Source organism: Osmerus eperlanus, chromosome 12 (genome assembly GCF_963692335.1).
Source record: "Osmerus eperlanus chromosome 12, fOsmEpe2.1, whole genome shotgun sequence".
NCBI lineage: Eukaryota > Metazoa > Chordata > Actinopteri > Osmeriformes > Osmeridae > Osmerus > Osmerus eperlanus.
The window spans coordinates 18,135,191-18,147,902 of record NC_085029.1 but is presented as its reverse complement, the minus strand read 5'-3'; the positions used below and the strand labels follow the sequence as shown (position 1 = coordinate 18,147,902).

Genomic DNA, 12,712 nt, shown 5'->3' with positions numbered 1-12,712 from the left:
CTCGTCTGCTCAACATACTGGGAGGATTTGATATAAAACAGAACTCACCATGGTAACTAAATAGGTATTTGTGACAGTTACATTTCCAGAAAGACTTCATGACTCCAACTCAGACACCCGTCATGAAAGCAGTTTTAATGTTTAAATGTTCTATCAGACAATGGCAGATGAGATGGCACACCCAAGCACACACACCCACGAAGGCATGGTGGAGGAGCGAGGCAGAGTGGAACAGCGAGGCAGGGTGGAGGAGCGAGGCAGGGTGGAGGAGCGAGGCAGGGTGGAGGAGCAAGGCAGGGTGGAGGAAAGAGGCAGGGTGGAGGAGCAAGGCAGGGTGGAACAGCGAGGCAGGGTGGAGGAGCAAGGCAGGGTGGAGGAGCGAGGCAGGGTGGAGGAGCGAGGCAGGGTGGAGGAGCAAGGCAGGGTGGAGGAGCGAGGCAGGGTGGAACAGCGAGGCAGGGTGGAACAGCGAGGCAGGGTGGAGGAGCGAGGCAGGATGGAGGAGCAAGGCAGGGTGGAGGAAAGAGGCAGGGTGGAGGAAAGAGGCAGGGTGGAGGAGCGAGGCAGGGTGGAGGAAAGAGGCAGGGTGGAGCGAGGCAGTACAGTCTGGATGTAGGGTAGCAGGGAGAGATGAAAGGAGTAAGGACTGGAAGGATCACTGATCACGTCTCACAGTGGAACTTTGTATTCCAAACAAGACTCATGACTCAGAACCAGAGTGAAGGTTAGAGAAAGGAGGGAGGTGGAGGGAGGAGGAGGGGGGAGGAGAAAGGCAGTGAAGAGAAACAGAGAGAAAGGACAGAGTGAGAGATAGAAAGAAAATAGTGACAGCAAGAAGGAAGAAAAAAGGGATGACCTGAAATAAAGGAATCTAAGACAGAGGAAGGGAGTCTGACTGGAACCCTCCATTATAACTCTGTAGACTGGAGAGGAAATCTCTAACACTCCACCCTCCCTCCCCTCCCCTCCCCTCCCCTCCCCTCCTCTCTCCCTCCCCTCCCCTCCTCTCTCCCTTCCACCCTGCCTCCCCTCCTCTCTCCCTTCCACCCTCAATCTCTCTCTCGCTCGCTCTCTCTCTAAAACACACAAACAAACACATTCACCCAAAACAGCCACCCTCGCCCAATACTCTCCCCCAGACGCCCCCCTCTCCCCAGCCTCCCCCAGCCTTACCCACACAGTCTCCGGTCTGCCACTCCAGACACTGTCCATAGGGGAAGGACACGACGTAGGCGGTGGAGTCCACACAGCGCCGGGTGCTGCTGCACCACATGCACTCCATGGCCTGGCTGGTGCAGTTAGCACAGGTGGTCCTCAGCGAGCACGCCATCTTACAGGGACGAGCACTCTGGCTGGGGCTCACTGGGGGAGGGGGGAAGGGAACTTCAACTGGGAACTGTGCTTGTGTGTATCTATGCGTGCGTGTGTGTGTGTGTATATCAGTGTGTCCGCCGGGCCTCACCAGCAGGTTTCTCACAGATGAGGCCGTCTGCATGGGCGGTGCAGGGGTTGGCCCGGAGCCCGGACACCTGCGTCTCTTCCAGGAAGGCACAGAAACCAGAGTCATTGGGCTCCCCAGGCAGCCACTGCAGGGAGGAGTTGGTGATGGGGGACATGTCCTCCCAGCCCCAGTACGACACGTTGATCTTCCTCAGACCCACCCAGGGGGACAGACGCTGCCAGGGAGAGGGGTCAGAAGGGGACAGGGGGAGGGGTCAGAAGGGGACAGGGATAGGGGGAGGGGTCAGAAGGGGACAGGGATAGGGGGAGGGGTTAGAAGGGGACAGGGAGAGGGGGAGGGGTTAGAAGGGGACAGGGAGAGGGGGAGGGGTTAGAAGGGGACAGGGAGAGGGGGAGGGGTTAGAAGGGGACAGGGAGAGGGGGAGGGGTCAGAAGGTGACAGGGAGAGGGGGAGGGGTCAGAAGGGGACAGGGGGAGGGGTTAGAAGGGGACAGGGAGAGGGGGAGGGGTTAGAAGGGGACAGGGAGAGGGAGAGGGGTCAGAAGGGGACAGGGAGAGGGGTTAGAAGGGGACAGGGAGAGGGGGAGGGGTTAGAAGGGGACAGGGAGAGGGGGAGGGGTCAGAAGGGGACAGGGGGAGGGGTCAGAAGGGGACAGGGATAGGGGGAGGGGTTAGAAGGGGACAGGGAGAGGGGTTAGAAGGGGACAGGGGGAGGGGGAGGGGTTAGAAGGGGACAGGGAGAGGGGGAGGGGTTAGAAGGGGACAGGGGGAGGGGTTAGAAGGGGACAGGGAGAGGGGGAGGGGTTAGAAGGGGACAGGGAGAGGGGGAGGGGTCAGAAGGGGACAGGGAGAGGGGGAGGGGTCAGAAGGGGACAGGGAGAGGGGGAGGGGTTAGAAGGGGACAGGGAGAGGGGGAGGGGTTAGAAGGGGACAGGGAGAGGGGTTAGAAGGGGACAGGGAGAGGGGGAGGGGTTAGAAGGGGACAGGGAGAGGGGGAGGGGTTAGAAGGGGACAGGGAGAGGGGGAGGGGTCAGGGAGAGGGAGAGGGGTTAGAAGGGGACAGGGAGAGGGGGAGGGGTTAGAAGGGGACAGGGATAGGGGGAGGGGTCAGAAGGGGACAGGGAGAGGGGGAGGGGTTAGAAGGGGACAGGGAGAGGGGGAGGGGTTAGAAGGGGACAGGGAGAGGGGGAGGGGTTAGAAGGGGACAGGGAGAGGGGTTAGAAGGGGACAGGGAGAGGGGGAGGGGTTAGAAGGGGACAGGGGGAGGGGTCAGGGAGAGGGAGAGGGGTTAGAAGGGGACAGGGAGAGGGGGAGGGGTTAGAAGGGGACAGGGAGAGGGGTTAGAAGGGGACAGGGAGAGGGGGAGGGGTTAGAAGGGGACAGGGAGAGGGGGAGGGGTCAGAAGGGGACAGGGAGAGGGGGAGGGGTCAGAAGGGGACAGGGAGAGGGGGAGGGGTCAGAAGGGGACAGGGAGAGGGGGAGGGGTTAGAAGGGGACAGGGGGAGGGGTTAGAAGGGGACAGGGAGAGGGGGAGGGGTTAGAAGGGGACAGGGAGAGGGGGAGGGGTCAGAAGGGGACAGGGATAGGGGGAGGGGTCAGAAGGGGACAGGGAGAGGGGGAGGGGTTAGAAGGGGACAGGGAGAGGGGGAGGGGTTAGAAGGGGACAGGGAGAGGGGGAGGGGTTAGAAGGGGACAGGGAGAGGGGGAGGGGTTAGAAGGGGACAGGGAGAGGGGTTAGAAGGGGACAGGGGTTAGAAGGGGACAGGGAGAGGGGGAAAAGGCGACAAGAGAAGGGGGAGGGACAGGGGGCACAGGGGGAGAGAGACAGGGGGGACAGGGGGAGAGAGACAGGGGGTTAGCACAACACCAGTTGACCTACCCTTGCCTAGGTTGGTACACAGTGCACTGGAAGGGACAGACACAGGCTAATGTACAGGCCAGGTCAGGGGTCAGTAGTCATACCTTGTGGTGCTGCTGCAGTTTGTGCAGCTCCTCCAGGATGAAGTGGACCTGAGTGGCAGAGCTGAGCGAGGCGATGTTCCCCGCCAGGTTCTTACAGTAATGCTGTGCATTGTCGTAGCTCTCCCTGCTGGAGTTGATCCTCAGACACACCTCTCCCACCTGGCTCCAGCCCTCCCCACACATCTGGGCTGCAGGCACACACAGCAGGTTAGTACCAGGCTCCCAGTACCAGGCTCCCAGTACCAGGCTCCCAGTACCAGGCCCATCAGTGTGTGTGGGGGTATTTTGTGTGTATGTGTGAGCATGAGAAAAGTTGGGGAACGTTTTTCAATTCAATTTTTTTTTTTACTTTTGAAGGGTTGAAAAACAATTTTTTGTTATAATAATCTATAATTTGGTATCATCGATGCTCAATAAACATAAATATATATTTTAAAAAATATATATATATTTTTTGAAAGGTTGAACAAACTTAAAGTTGATAAATACATTTGAAAACTGTTTTGAAAAGCAGATTTTTTGGGGGGGTTGAAAAACAGTTTAGAAAAACGTGATTTTCTTTTTGAAAGGTTGAAAAGGATGTGTGTACTTTTGCCTTCTTTGTGTGTGTGTGTGTGTGTGTGTGTGTGTGTGTAAAGAGACACTAGATCAGTCTGGGTTAGGGTTAACCCAGTATCTGGGATAGACTTCGTCTAGCACAAGACTGTACCTAGGTTAAGGTTAGGGTCAGGGTCAGGGGTCAGGGGTCACCTGGAAGGGCATGGCACTCCATCTGGTGATGGTCCCACTGGCAGCTGGGGTTGAGGAAGCAGCTGCGACAGTTAGCCAGTCGGCTGCAGCTCTGCTCGCTCCTCACGGCACACTGCTCCAACACTCGCACACTCTGGAGGTAGAGGGACGACAGTCCCGAGTTAGGGCTTAAACAAACTAGCATTTTAATAATCGATTAATCAGCCAATTACTAGAGCGATTAAATCGACTAATTGTCGGAACATTCTTATTCACAATTTAATTAATTGTTTGAACAAGGAGGTGACTGACTGATGCAATCATTCTGCCTAATATCTCCTTTAGTAAGTCATATGAATATGGAACAAAATATAAGGTGGATGATTTTTGGATGACCCTTAAAATGTTTAGGAGCAAAGTGAGTACTGGGAAAGCCGGTGGTTCAACACAACGCTGACTGAATCTCGGTTTTGCCAGAAACTAACAGAAGCCGTGTTTAAACAGCTTTGCTGCTTGGTCTGCTTAATCCCAGTTCTGTGGCAGTGTGGGCACTGCGCTCTGTTTCCCCCTGTGGCCAGCTCACCACGGTGCAGTTGCTGGACGCAGAGAGGCACTTCTTGTCATCGCACCACTGGCAGCCGTTAGTGTTGGAAGTGCAGCTGCTGCAGTCAGAGAACCTGTAGCAGCGCTCGTCCACTGTGACTGAAGGGAGGAGAGAGATGGGCAGGAGAGGAGAGAGATGGGCAGGAGAGGAGAGGAGAGAGATGGGCAGGAGAGGAGAGGAGAGAGATGGGCAGGAGAGGAGAGAGATTGGCAGGAGAGGAGAGGAGAGAGATGGGCAGGAGAGGAGAGGAGAGAGATGGGCAGGAGAGGAGAGGAGAGAGATGGGCAGGAGAGGAGAGAGATGGGCAGGAGAGGAGAGGAGAGAGATGGGCAGGAGAGGAGAGAGATTGGCAGGAGAGGAGAGAGATTGGCAGGAGAGGAGAGGAGAGAGATGGGCAGGAGAGGAGAGGAGAGAGATGGGCAGGAGAGGAGAGAGATTGGCAGGAGAGGAGAGGAGAGAGATGGGCAGGAGAGGAGAGGAGAGAGATGGGCAGGAGAGGAGAGGAGAGAGATGGGCAGGAGAGGAGAGAGATGGGCAGGAGAGGAGAGGAGAGAGATGGGCAGGAGAGGAGAGATATGGGCAGGAGAGGAGAGATATGGGCAGGAGGAGAGAGATGGGCAGGAGAGGAGAGAGATGGGCAGGAGAGGAGAGAGATGGGCAGGAGAGGAGAGAGATGGGCAGGAGAGGAGAGATATGGGCAGGAGAGGAGAGATATGGGCAGGAGAGGAGAGAAGAGAGATGGGCAGGAGAGGAGAGGAGAGAGATGGGCAGGAGAGGAGAGAAGAGAGATGGGCAGGAGAGGAGAGGAGAGAGATGGGCAGGAGAGGAGAGGAGAGAGATGGGCAGGAGAGGAGAGAGATGGGCAGGAGAGGAGAGAGATGGGCAGGAGAGGAGAGAGATGGGCAGGAGAGGAGAGAGATGGGCAGGAGAGGAGAGGAGAGAGATGGGCAGGAGAGGAGAGAGATGGGCAGGAGAGGAGAGGAGAGAGATGGGCAGGAGAGGAGAGAGATTGGCAGGAGAGGAGAGAGATTGGCAGGAGGAGAGGAGAGAGATGGGCAGGAGAGGAGAGGAGAGAGATGGGCAGGAGAGGAGAGAGATTGGCAGGAGAGGAGAGGAGAGAGATGGGCAGGAGAGGAGAGGAGAGAGATGGGCAGGAGAGGAGAGGAGAGAGATGGGCAGGAGAGGAGAGAGATGGGCAGGAGAGGAGAGGAGAGAGATGGGCAGGAGAGGAGAGATATGGGCAGGAGAGGAGAGATATGGGCAGGAGGAGAGAGATGGGCAGGAGAGGAGAGAGATGGGCAGGAGAGGAGAGAGATGGGCAGGAGAGGAGAGAGATGGGCAGGAGAGGAGAGATATGGGCAGGAGAGGAGAGATATGGGCAGGAGAGGAGAGAAGAGAGATGGGCAGGAGAGGAGAGGAGAGAGATGGGCAGGAGAGGAGAGAAGAGAGATGGGCAGGAGAGGAGAGGAGAGAGATGGGCAGGAGAGGAGAGGAGAGAGATGGGCAGGAGAGGAGAGAGATGGGCAGGAGAGGAGAGAGATGGGCAGGAGAGGAGAGAGATGGGCAGGAGAGGAGAGAGATGGGCAGGAGAGGAGAGATATGGGCAGGAGAGGAGAGGAGAGAGATGGTCAGGAGAGGAGAGAGATGGGCAGGAGAGGAGAGAGATGGGCAGGAGAGGAGAGATATGGGCAGGAGAGGAGAGGAGAGAGATGGGCAGGAGAGGAGAGGAGAGAGATGGGCAGGATAGGAGAGAGATGGGCAGGAGAGGAGAGAGATGGGCAGGAGAGGAGAGGAGAGAGATGGGCAGGAGAGGAGAGAGATGGGCAGGAGAGGAGAGGAGAGGAGAGAGATGGGCAGGAGAGGAGAGGAGAGAGATGGGCAGGAGAGGAGAGAGATGGGCAGGAGAGCATCAGTCATCCAGGTACATCTTTCATGTGTCCTTCATGTGTAAACATATCTGTTTTCTCTAAACCCTGAAAAACAGTCAGGCTGGAACCCTTCCTAAGCCCCCCTCCCTCCCTCACACCTGGCCTGGGGGGGCAGAAGGGAGCAGGGGTGGTGGTGTTGAGGCTGGGGTCCCAGGCGGAGCAGTGGGGCAGGGCCCAGATGCAGCGCAGGCCGGGCCCTGCCCCCAGGCAGGCCTGCTGGTCCAGGAAGGCCTGGCAGCGTGGGGGCTGGTACACCAGCACATCGTTCAGCAGCACGCCGGAGAACCCTCCAAACACATACATGGACCTGAGGGGGGGGGGGGGGGGTCACACAGGGGTCAGGGGTCATGAACCAGTGTCAGGGGTCATGTAACCAGGGTCACCAGTAAATGTGACCTCTGACCCCAGACTCACCCGTTGCTGACCACGGCAGAGTGACCGAAGCGGTTGACGTCCCGGTGCAGATCGGGCTTGGGCAGAGCGCTCCACTGATCACAGGCTGGGGGGCAGGATAGACATGATGATCTACATTCTACACATCAGAACCCAGACTGCAGCACCACAACCACCGTCAAGTCAGCTTGATCAGGAGTTTGACATCAGATGTTCTTTGCTGAGCTCCTATTGGCTCGCTGGCTGGCAGGTGGGGCTTACCGATGTCATAGGCCAGGAAGTCGGCGGAGAAGCACTTCGCCCCGTTGCTAAGCGACGTGTCGTTGTGCGTGTTCCCTCCGAAGATCAGCAGGGTTCCACTGAGCAGCACAGACGAGTGCAGGTAGCGGGGAGAACCACTCTCCTTCAGGATGGTCCTGCACACACACACACACAGTTCAGAGTGTGAGATCTAACCAGGTGTCTGTGTGCGCTCACCAGGTGTGTGTGTGTGCTCACAAGGTGTGTGTGTGTGTGTGTGCTCACAAGGTGTGTGTGTGTGTGTGCTCACAAGGTGTGTGTGTGTGTGTGCTCACAAGGTGTGTGTGTGCTCACCAGGTGTGCGTGTGCTCACCAGGTGTGCGTGTGTGTGTGTGCTCACAAGGTGTGTGTGTGCTCACCAGGTGTGTGTGTGCTCACCAGGTGTGTGTGTGTGCTCTCCAGGTGTGTGTGTGTGTGCGTGCTCACCAGGTGTGTGTGTGTGCTCACCAGGTGTGTGTGTGTGCTCTCCAGGTGTGTGTGTGTGCTCACCAGTTGTGTGTGTGTGTGCTCACCAGGTGTGTGTGTGTGCTCTCCAGGTGTGTGTGTGTGCTCACCAGTTGTGTGCGTGTGCTCACCAGTTGTGTGTGTGTGTGCTCACCAGGTGTGTGTGTGTGCTCTCCAGGTGTGTGTGTGTGTGCGTGCTCACCAGGTGTGTGTGTGTGCTCTCCAGGTGTGTGTGTGTGTGCGTGCTCACCAGGTGTGTGTGTGTGCTCTCCAGGTGTGTGTGTGTGTGCGTGCTCACCAGGTGTGTGTGGGGACTTGGTAGCGGTACAGGTGGTCCACCAGTCCATACTTGTTGGCAGGCAGGGCCTTGTAGCCTCCATGCAGGAACACACTGCTGCTAGCGGCGTGGTACACACTGCTGTGTCCGTACCCTCCCTGGGGCACCGCCCCACGCGTCTCCGGGAGAGACCACGTGTTGGTCCCTGGAAGCCATGGCAACACACACACACACTCAGACAGAATCCTTTAACTGATGCTTTAACTTGTACCAGCAGCTATGAGGTAACACTGCCCCCCGGAGGAGAGAAGGGGAGGTGCAGGGACAGTCCTGTAATCTCTCACACACACACACAGTGACACATTTACATTTAGTCATTTAGCAGACGCTCTTATCCAGAGCGACTTACAGTAAGTACAGGGACATTCCCCCCCGAAGCAAGTAGGGTGAAGTGCCTTGCCCAAGGACACAATGTCATTTGGCACGGCCAGGAATTGAACTGGCAACCTTCAGATTACTAGCCCGACTCCCTCACCGCCCAGCCATCTGACACACACACAAACGCATGCAGAGACATGCACACACACACACACACAGACACACAGACACACAAGAGCCACATACACACCAGCACACACACACAGACCCCAGCCAGCACTCACGGATGTTGTACTCCTGCACGCTGCTGATGTAGCTGTAGACGGGTGAGTAGCCGAACAGCACTACCATGACGGCCTCGCCGCCCTCCAGGAGGGAGACGTGGGCGGAGTGTCCCTCTACAGCGTGCACCTGGGCGTGGCCAGGGGCGGGGCGCACCTGGGACCAGGTACGACTGGAGGTGTGGAACACCCACAACTCCTCCGTCACATTGGCAGGCCCCGCCTCCAGCTTCCCCCCGAACATGTAGAGGTCATTCTGGAAGGGGGGGAGGGGAGAGGGGAGGGGAGGAGAGAGGGGAGGGGAGAGGGGAGGGGAGGGGAGGAGAGAGGGGAGGGGGGAGGGGAGGAGAGATGGGAGGGGAGAGGGGAGGGGAGGGGAGAGGGGAGGGGAGAGGGGAGGGGAGGAGAGAGGGGAGGGGAGAGGGGAGGGGAGGGGAGGAGAGAGGGGAGGGGAGAGGGGAGGGGAGGTGGTGTAAGATAGAGCTGCAGTCTGGTGTTAGAGAGTTTAGAGAGGTTAGGGTGTACAGCCATGGACTTAAGTATTGGCTATGACATAAATGTGGGTTTTGCAAAAATTCTAACATTTCATAAGTTATAATGGCTTCTTTTGGCAAAGACGCTCAATAGGGTTTAACCCTAACCCTAAATTGATAGGGTTAGGCTATTATAATCCAAACAGAATGACACTGATTTCACCTGACTAGTACTTGTTCACAGTTTCCCATGTGCTGATGATGTGATTAGTGAAATGATGTTAGTGGTTCGTTTTTTCCCAGGGCCCAAAAACAGTGAAATGATGTTAGTGGGTCGTTTTGTCCAAGGGCCCAAAAACAGTGAAATGATGTTAGTGGGTCGTTTTGTCAACGAAGCTCTTAAAATCCATCTGATCACTTTGCACAATAATCTATAAACAATGTGAATCAACACCACAACAACTGAAGCAGCAAACTTTGCCAAACACAAAGTTGATGTCACTGCCAATAGTTAAGCCGCGCCTTTAAGCCGCGCCTTTAAGCCGCGCCTTTAAGCCACGCCTTTAAGCCACGCCTTTAAGAGAGGTTGACCTCTGACCTGGTAGATGGCGAGGGAGTGGCCGTATCTGGGGAGGGGCCCGCTGTTGCTAGGCACCGTGTTCCACACACCGCTCTCCAGGTTGTAACTAAGCAACACAACAACAGCAACACTTAGTTACAGACAGTAAAGGCAGGGAGTAGACAGCAGAGGCAGGGAGTAGAGGCACTAGAGGCAGGGAGTAGAGACAGCAGAGGCATGGAGTAGAGGCACTAGAGGCAGGGAGTAGAGACAGCAGAGGCATGGAGTAGAGGCACTAGAGGCAGGGAGTAGAGACAGCAGAGGCAGGGAGTAGAGGCACTAGAGGCAGGGAGTAGAGACAGCAGAGGCAGGGAGTAGAGGCACTAGAGGCAGGGAGTAGAGACAACAGAGGCAGAGAGTAGACAGTAGAGGCAGGGAGTAGAGGCACTAGAGGCAGGGAGTAGAGACAGCAGAGGCAGGGAGTAGAGGCAGAGAGTAGAGGCAGGGAGAACAGACATGGTTGTGAGGCGAGGCAGGACTGACTTGAGGATCATCTGGAAGGAGCTGTAGTTGAAGGAGTATCCTCCCACCACCCACACCAGCTGACCCTGCAGCACAGCCCTGTGGGACGCCCGCGCTGGCCACGCCCCTGACGGCTTCACCCCAGGCAGCACCCAGTACGACTCTGTAGACGGCACCGTCAGGGAACAATCTGGACCTGCAGGGGGAGGGGAGGGGAGGGGAGAGGAAGGGGCATACATGCTTAGCAGCAACAAAACTAGAGCTATTTAAACCACAGGCACTGTCCAATTTTGGCAATTAATTTTTGTGACAGTGAGAGAGAGTGAGTGAGTGAGTGAGAGAGAGAGGGAGAGTGAGTGAGAGAGAGAGTGAGTGAGAGAGAGAGGGAGAGTGAGTGAGAGGGGGAGAGAGTGAGTGAGAGAGAGGAGAGTGAGTGAGTGAGAGAGGGAGAGTGAGTGAGAGGGGGAGAGAGTGAGTGAGAGAGAGGAGAGTGAGTGAGTGAGTGAGAGAGAGAGGGGGAGTAAGAGAGAGAGAGAGTGAGTGAGAGAGAGGGGGAGAGTGAGAGGGGGGAGAGCGTGTGAGAGAGAGAGGGGGAGAGTGAGTGAGAGAGAGAGGGGGAGAGTGAGAGAGAGAGAGAGAGAGAGAGAGAGAGAGAGAGAGAGAGAGTGAGTGAGTGAGTGAGTGAGTGAGTGAGTGAGAGAGGGGGAGAGTGAGGGAGTTACTGAGAGTGTGTGTGTAGTGCCCCAGTTCAAGCAGTCAGTCCGAGGGTGCCACCACACGGCCTTCTGGGTAATCCAGCTGGAGTCTCTCTCCCTCACTGGTCACCATGACAACAGTGATTTTCACATTGCAAACACACGCACACACACTCACACACAGCCCTGGCTGCATAGCGTAGGGACAACACTAGGGGGACCCAGAGGACTAGAGAAGCAGTATCTTTACTGATGCATCAAGACTTTCCTCATCCATCCATCCAGCCTCTCCTTCGCCCCTCATCCATCCAGCCTCTCCTTCACCCATCTACTCATCCATCCAGCCCCTCATCCATCCAGTTCCTCATCCATCCAGCCCCTCATCCATCCAGCCCCTCATCCATCCAGCCCCGTCATCCACCAGCCCCGTCATCCACCAGCCCCTCATCCACCAGCCCCTCATCCATCCAGCCCCTCATCCACCAGCCCCTCATTGTCTGCTCACCCTGCCAGCTGTCGTTGCAGACGCAGAGCTTTTCCCCGGTGAGGTCGCAGTAGCCGTGGTCTGGGCTGCCACAGTTGTCACGGCAGTAGGGGATGTCACACGCCTCTCCCTTCCAGTACTTCTCACACTCACAGTACACACGGCTGGCGATGGAGTTCCCTGTGGTGCACTTCCCATGGCCAGAGCAGTTGTTGGGGCAGGAATTGATCCTTCAGGGGCAAACATACCCACCACACACACACACACAAACACGCAACACACACAAACACACCACAAACACACAAACACACACACAAACACACCACACACACAGATGTTAGTGTCCTGCCTCCAGGGCTGCGTACAGAGCAGTGATGGATGAAACCCGTCTGAACTACAAAATAACAACACAACCACTGCTCACTGTTACACAGGAAGAGACAGAGAGAGAGAGACACAGAGATACAGAGAGAGACACAGAGAGAGAGAGAGAGACAGAGACAGAGACAGAGACAGAGACAGAGACAGAGACAGAGACAGAGACAGAGAGAGAGAGAGAGAGAGAGAGAGAGAGAGAGAGAGAGAGAGAGAGAGAGAGAGAGAGAGAGAGAGAGAGAGAGAGAGAGAGAGAGAGAGAGAGAGAGAGAGAGAGAGAGAAAAGAGGGGGGAGAGAGAGACGCGGGAAAAGAAAGACAGGAAGAAGAGAGGAAAGAGAAAGAAAGAGGAAAATACACAGATACTTACGAATAGAAGATCTCGAATCCTGTGAGGTTGTAGGCAGCGTCGCTGAAGAAGTGCAGCAGCGCGTATCCAGAGCTGGTCTCCACCTCTGGTACAGTCTCATTGATCTGGACCTCAGGCACTATCAGACCACTGACAACACAACGTGGGTGATACGGACCTCAGAAGCACATCACGTCACTTCCTCACTGAGTCAGCAACTGTCCTGGTTCACCCTCACTACACAGTCCTGGTTCACCCTCACTACACAGTCCTGGTTCACCCTCACTACACAGTCCTGGTTCACCCTCACTACACAGTCCTGGTTCACCCTCACTACACAGTCCTGGTTCACCCTCACTACACAGTCCTGGTTCACCCTCACTACACAGTCCTGGTTCACCCTCACTACACAGTCCTGGGTTCTCAATACCCCCCCCCCCCTGGATTATTGCGTTGTCTGCTACATGAACACATTATTGTTTCTAGAAAATGGGTTAGT

The 12,712-nt window shown here is 56.2% G+C and overlaps 1 protein-coding gene across 2 annotated transcripts in view; it reads right to left on the bottom strand.

The window, feature by feature from the left end:
* Window positions 1-12,712, bottom strand: part of atrnl1b (attractin-like 1b) — a 58,168-nt gene that overhangs the window by 39,591 nt on the left and 5,865 nt on the right. For both annotated transcript variants that reach the window (XM_062474466.1, XM_062474465.1), the window contains exons 4-17: window positions 12,235-12,363; window positions 11,512-11,720; window positions 10,333-10,507; window positions 9,829-9,916; window positions 8,761-9,013; window positions 8,120-8,303; window positions 7,339-7,493; window positions 7,099-7,183; window positions 6,783-6,991; window positions 4,736-4,854; window positions 4,174-4,306; window positions 3,424-3,611; window positions 1,463-1,676; window positions 1,174-1,362 (exon numbers count right to left, since the gene is read on the bottom strand). In XM_062474466.1, the coding sequence (XP_062330450.1) occupies window positions 1,174-1,362; window positions 1,463-1,676; window positions 3,424-3,611; window positions 4,174-4,306; window positions 4,736-4,854; window positions 6,783-6,991; window positions 7,099-7,183; window positions 7,339-7,493; window positions 8,120-8,303; window positions 8,761-9,013; window positions 9,829-9,916; window positions 10,333-10,507; window positions 11,512-11,720; window positions 12,235-12,363 (2,330 nt within the window). The remainder of the gene's footprint in view (window positions 1-1,173; window positions 1,363-1,462; window positions 1,677-3,423; window positions 3,612-4,173; window positions 4,307-4,735; window positions 4,855-6,782; window positions 6,992-7,098; window positions 7,184-7,338; window positions 7,494-8,119; window positions 8,304-8,760; window positions 9,014-9,828; window positions 9,917-10,332; window positions 10,508-11,511; window positions 11,721-12,234; window positions 12,364-12,712) is intronic.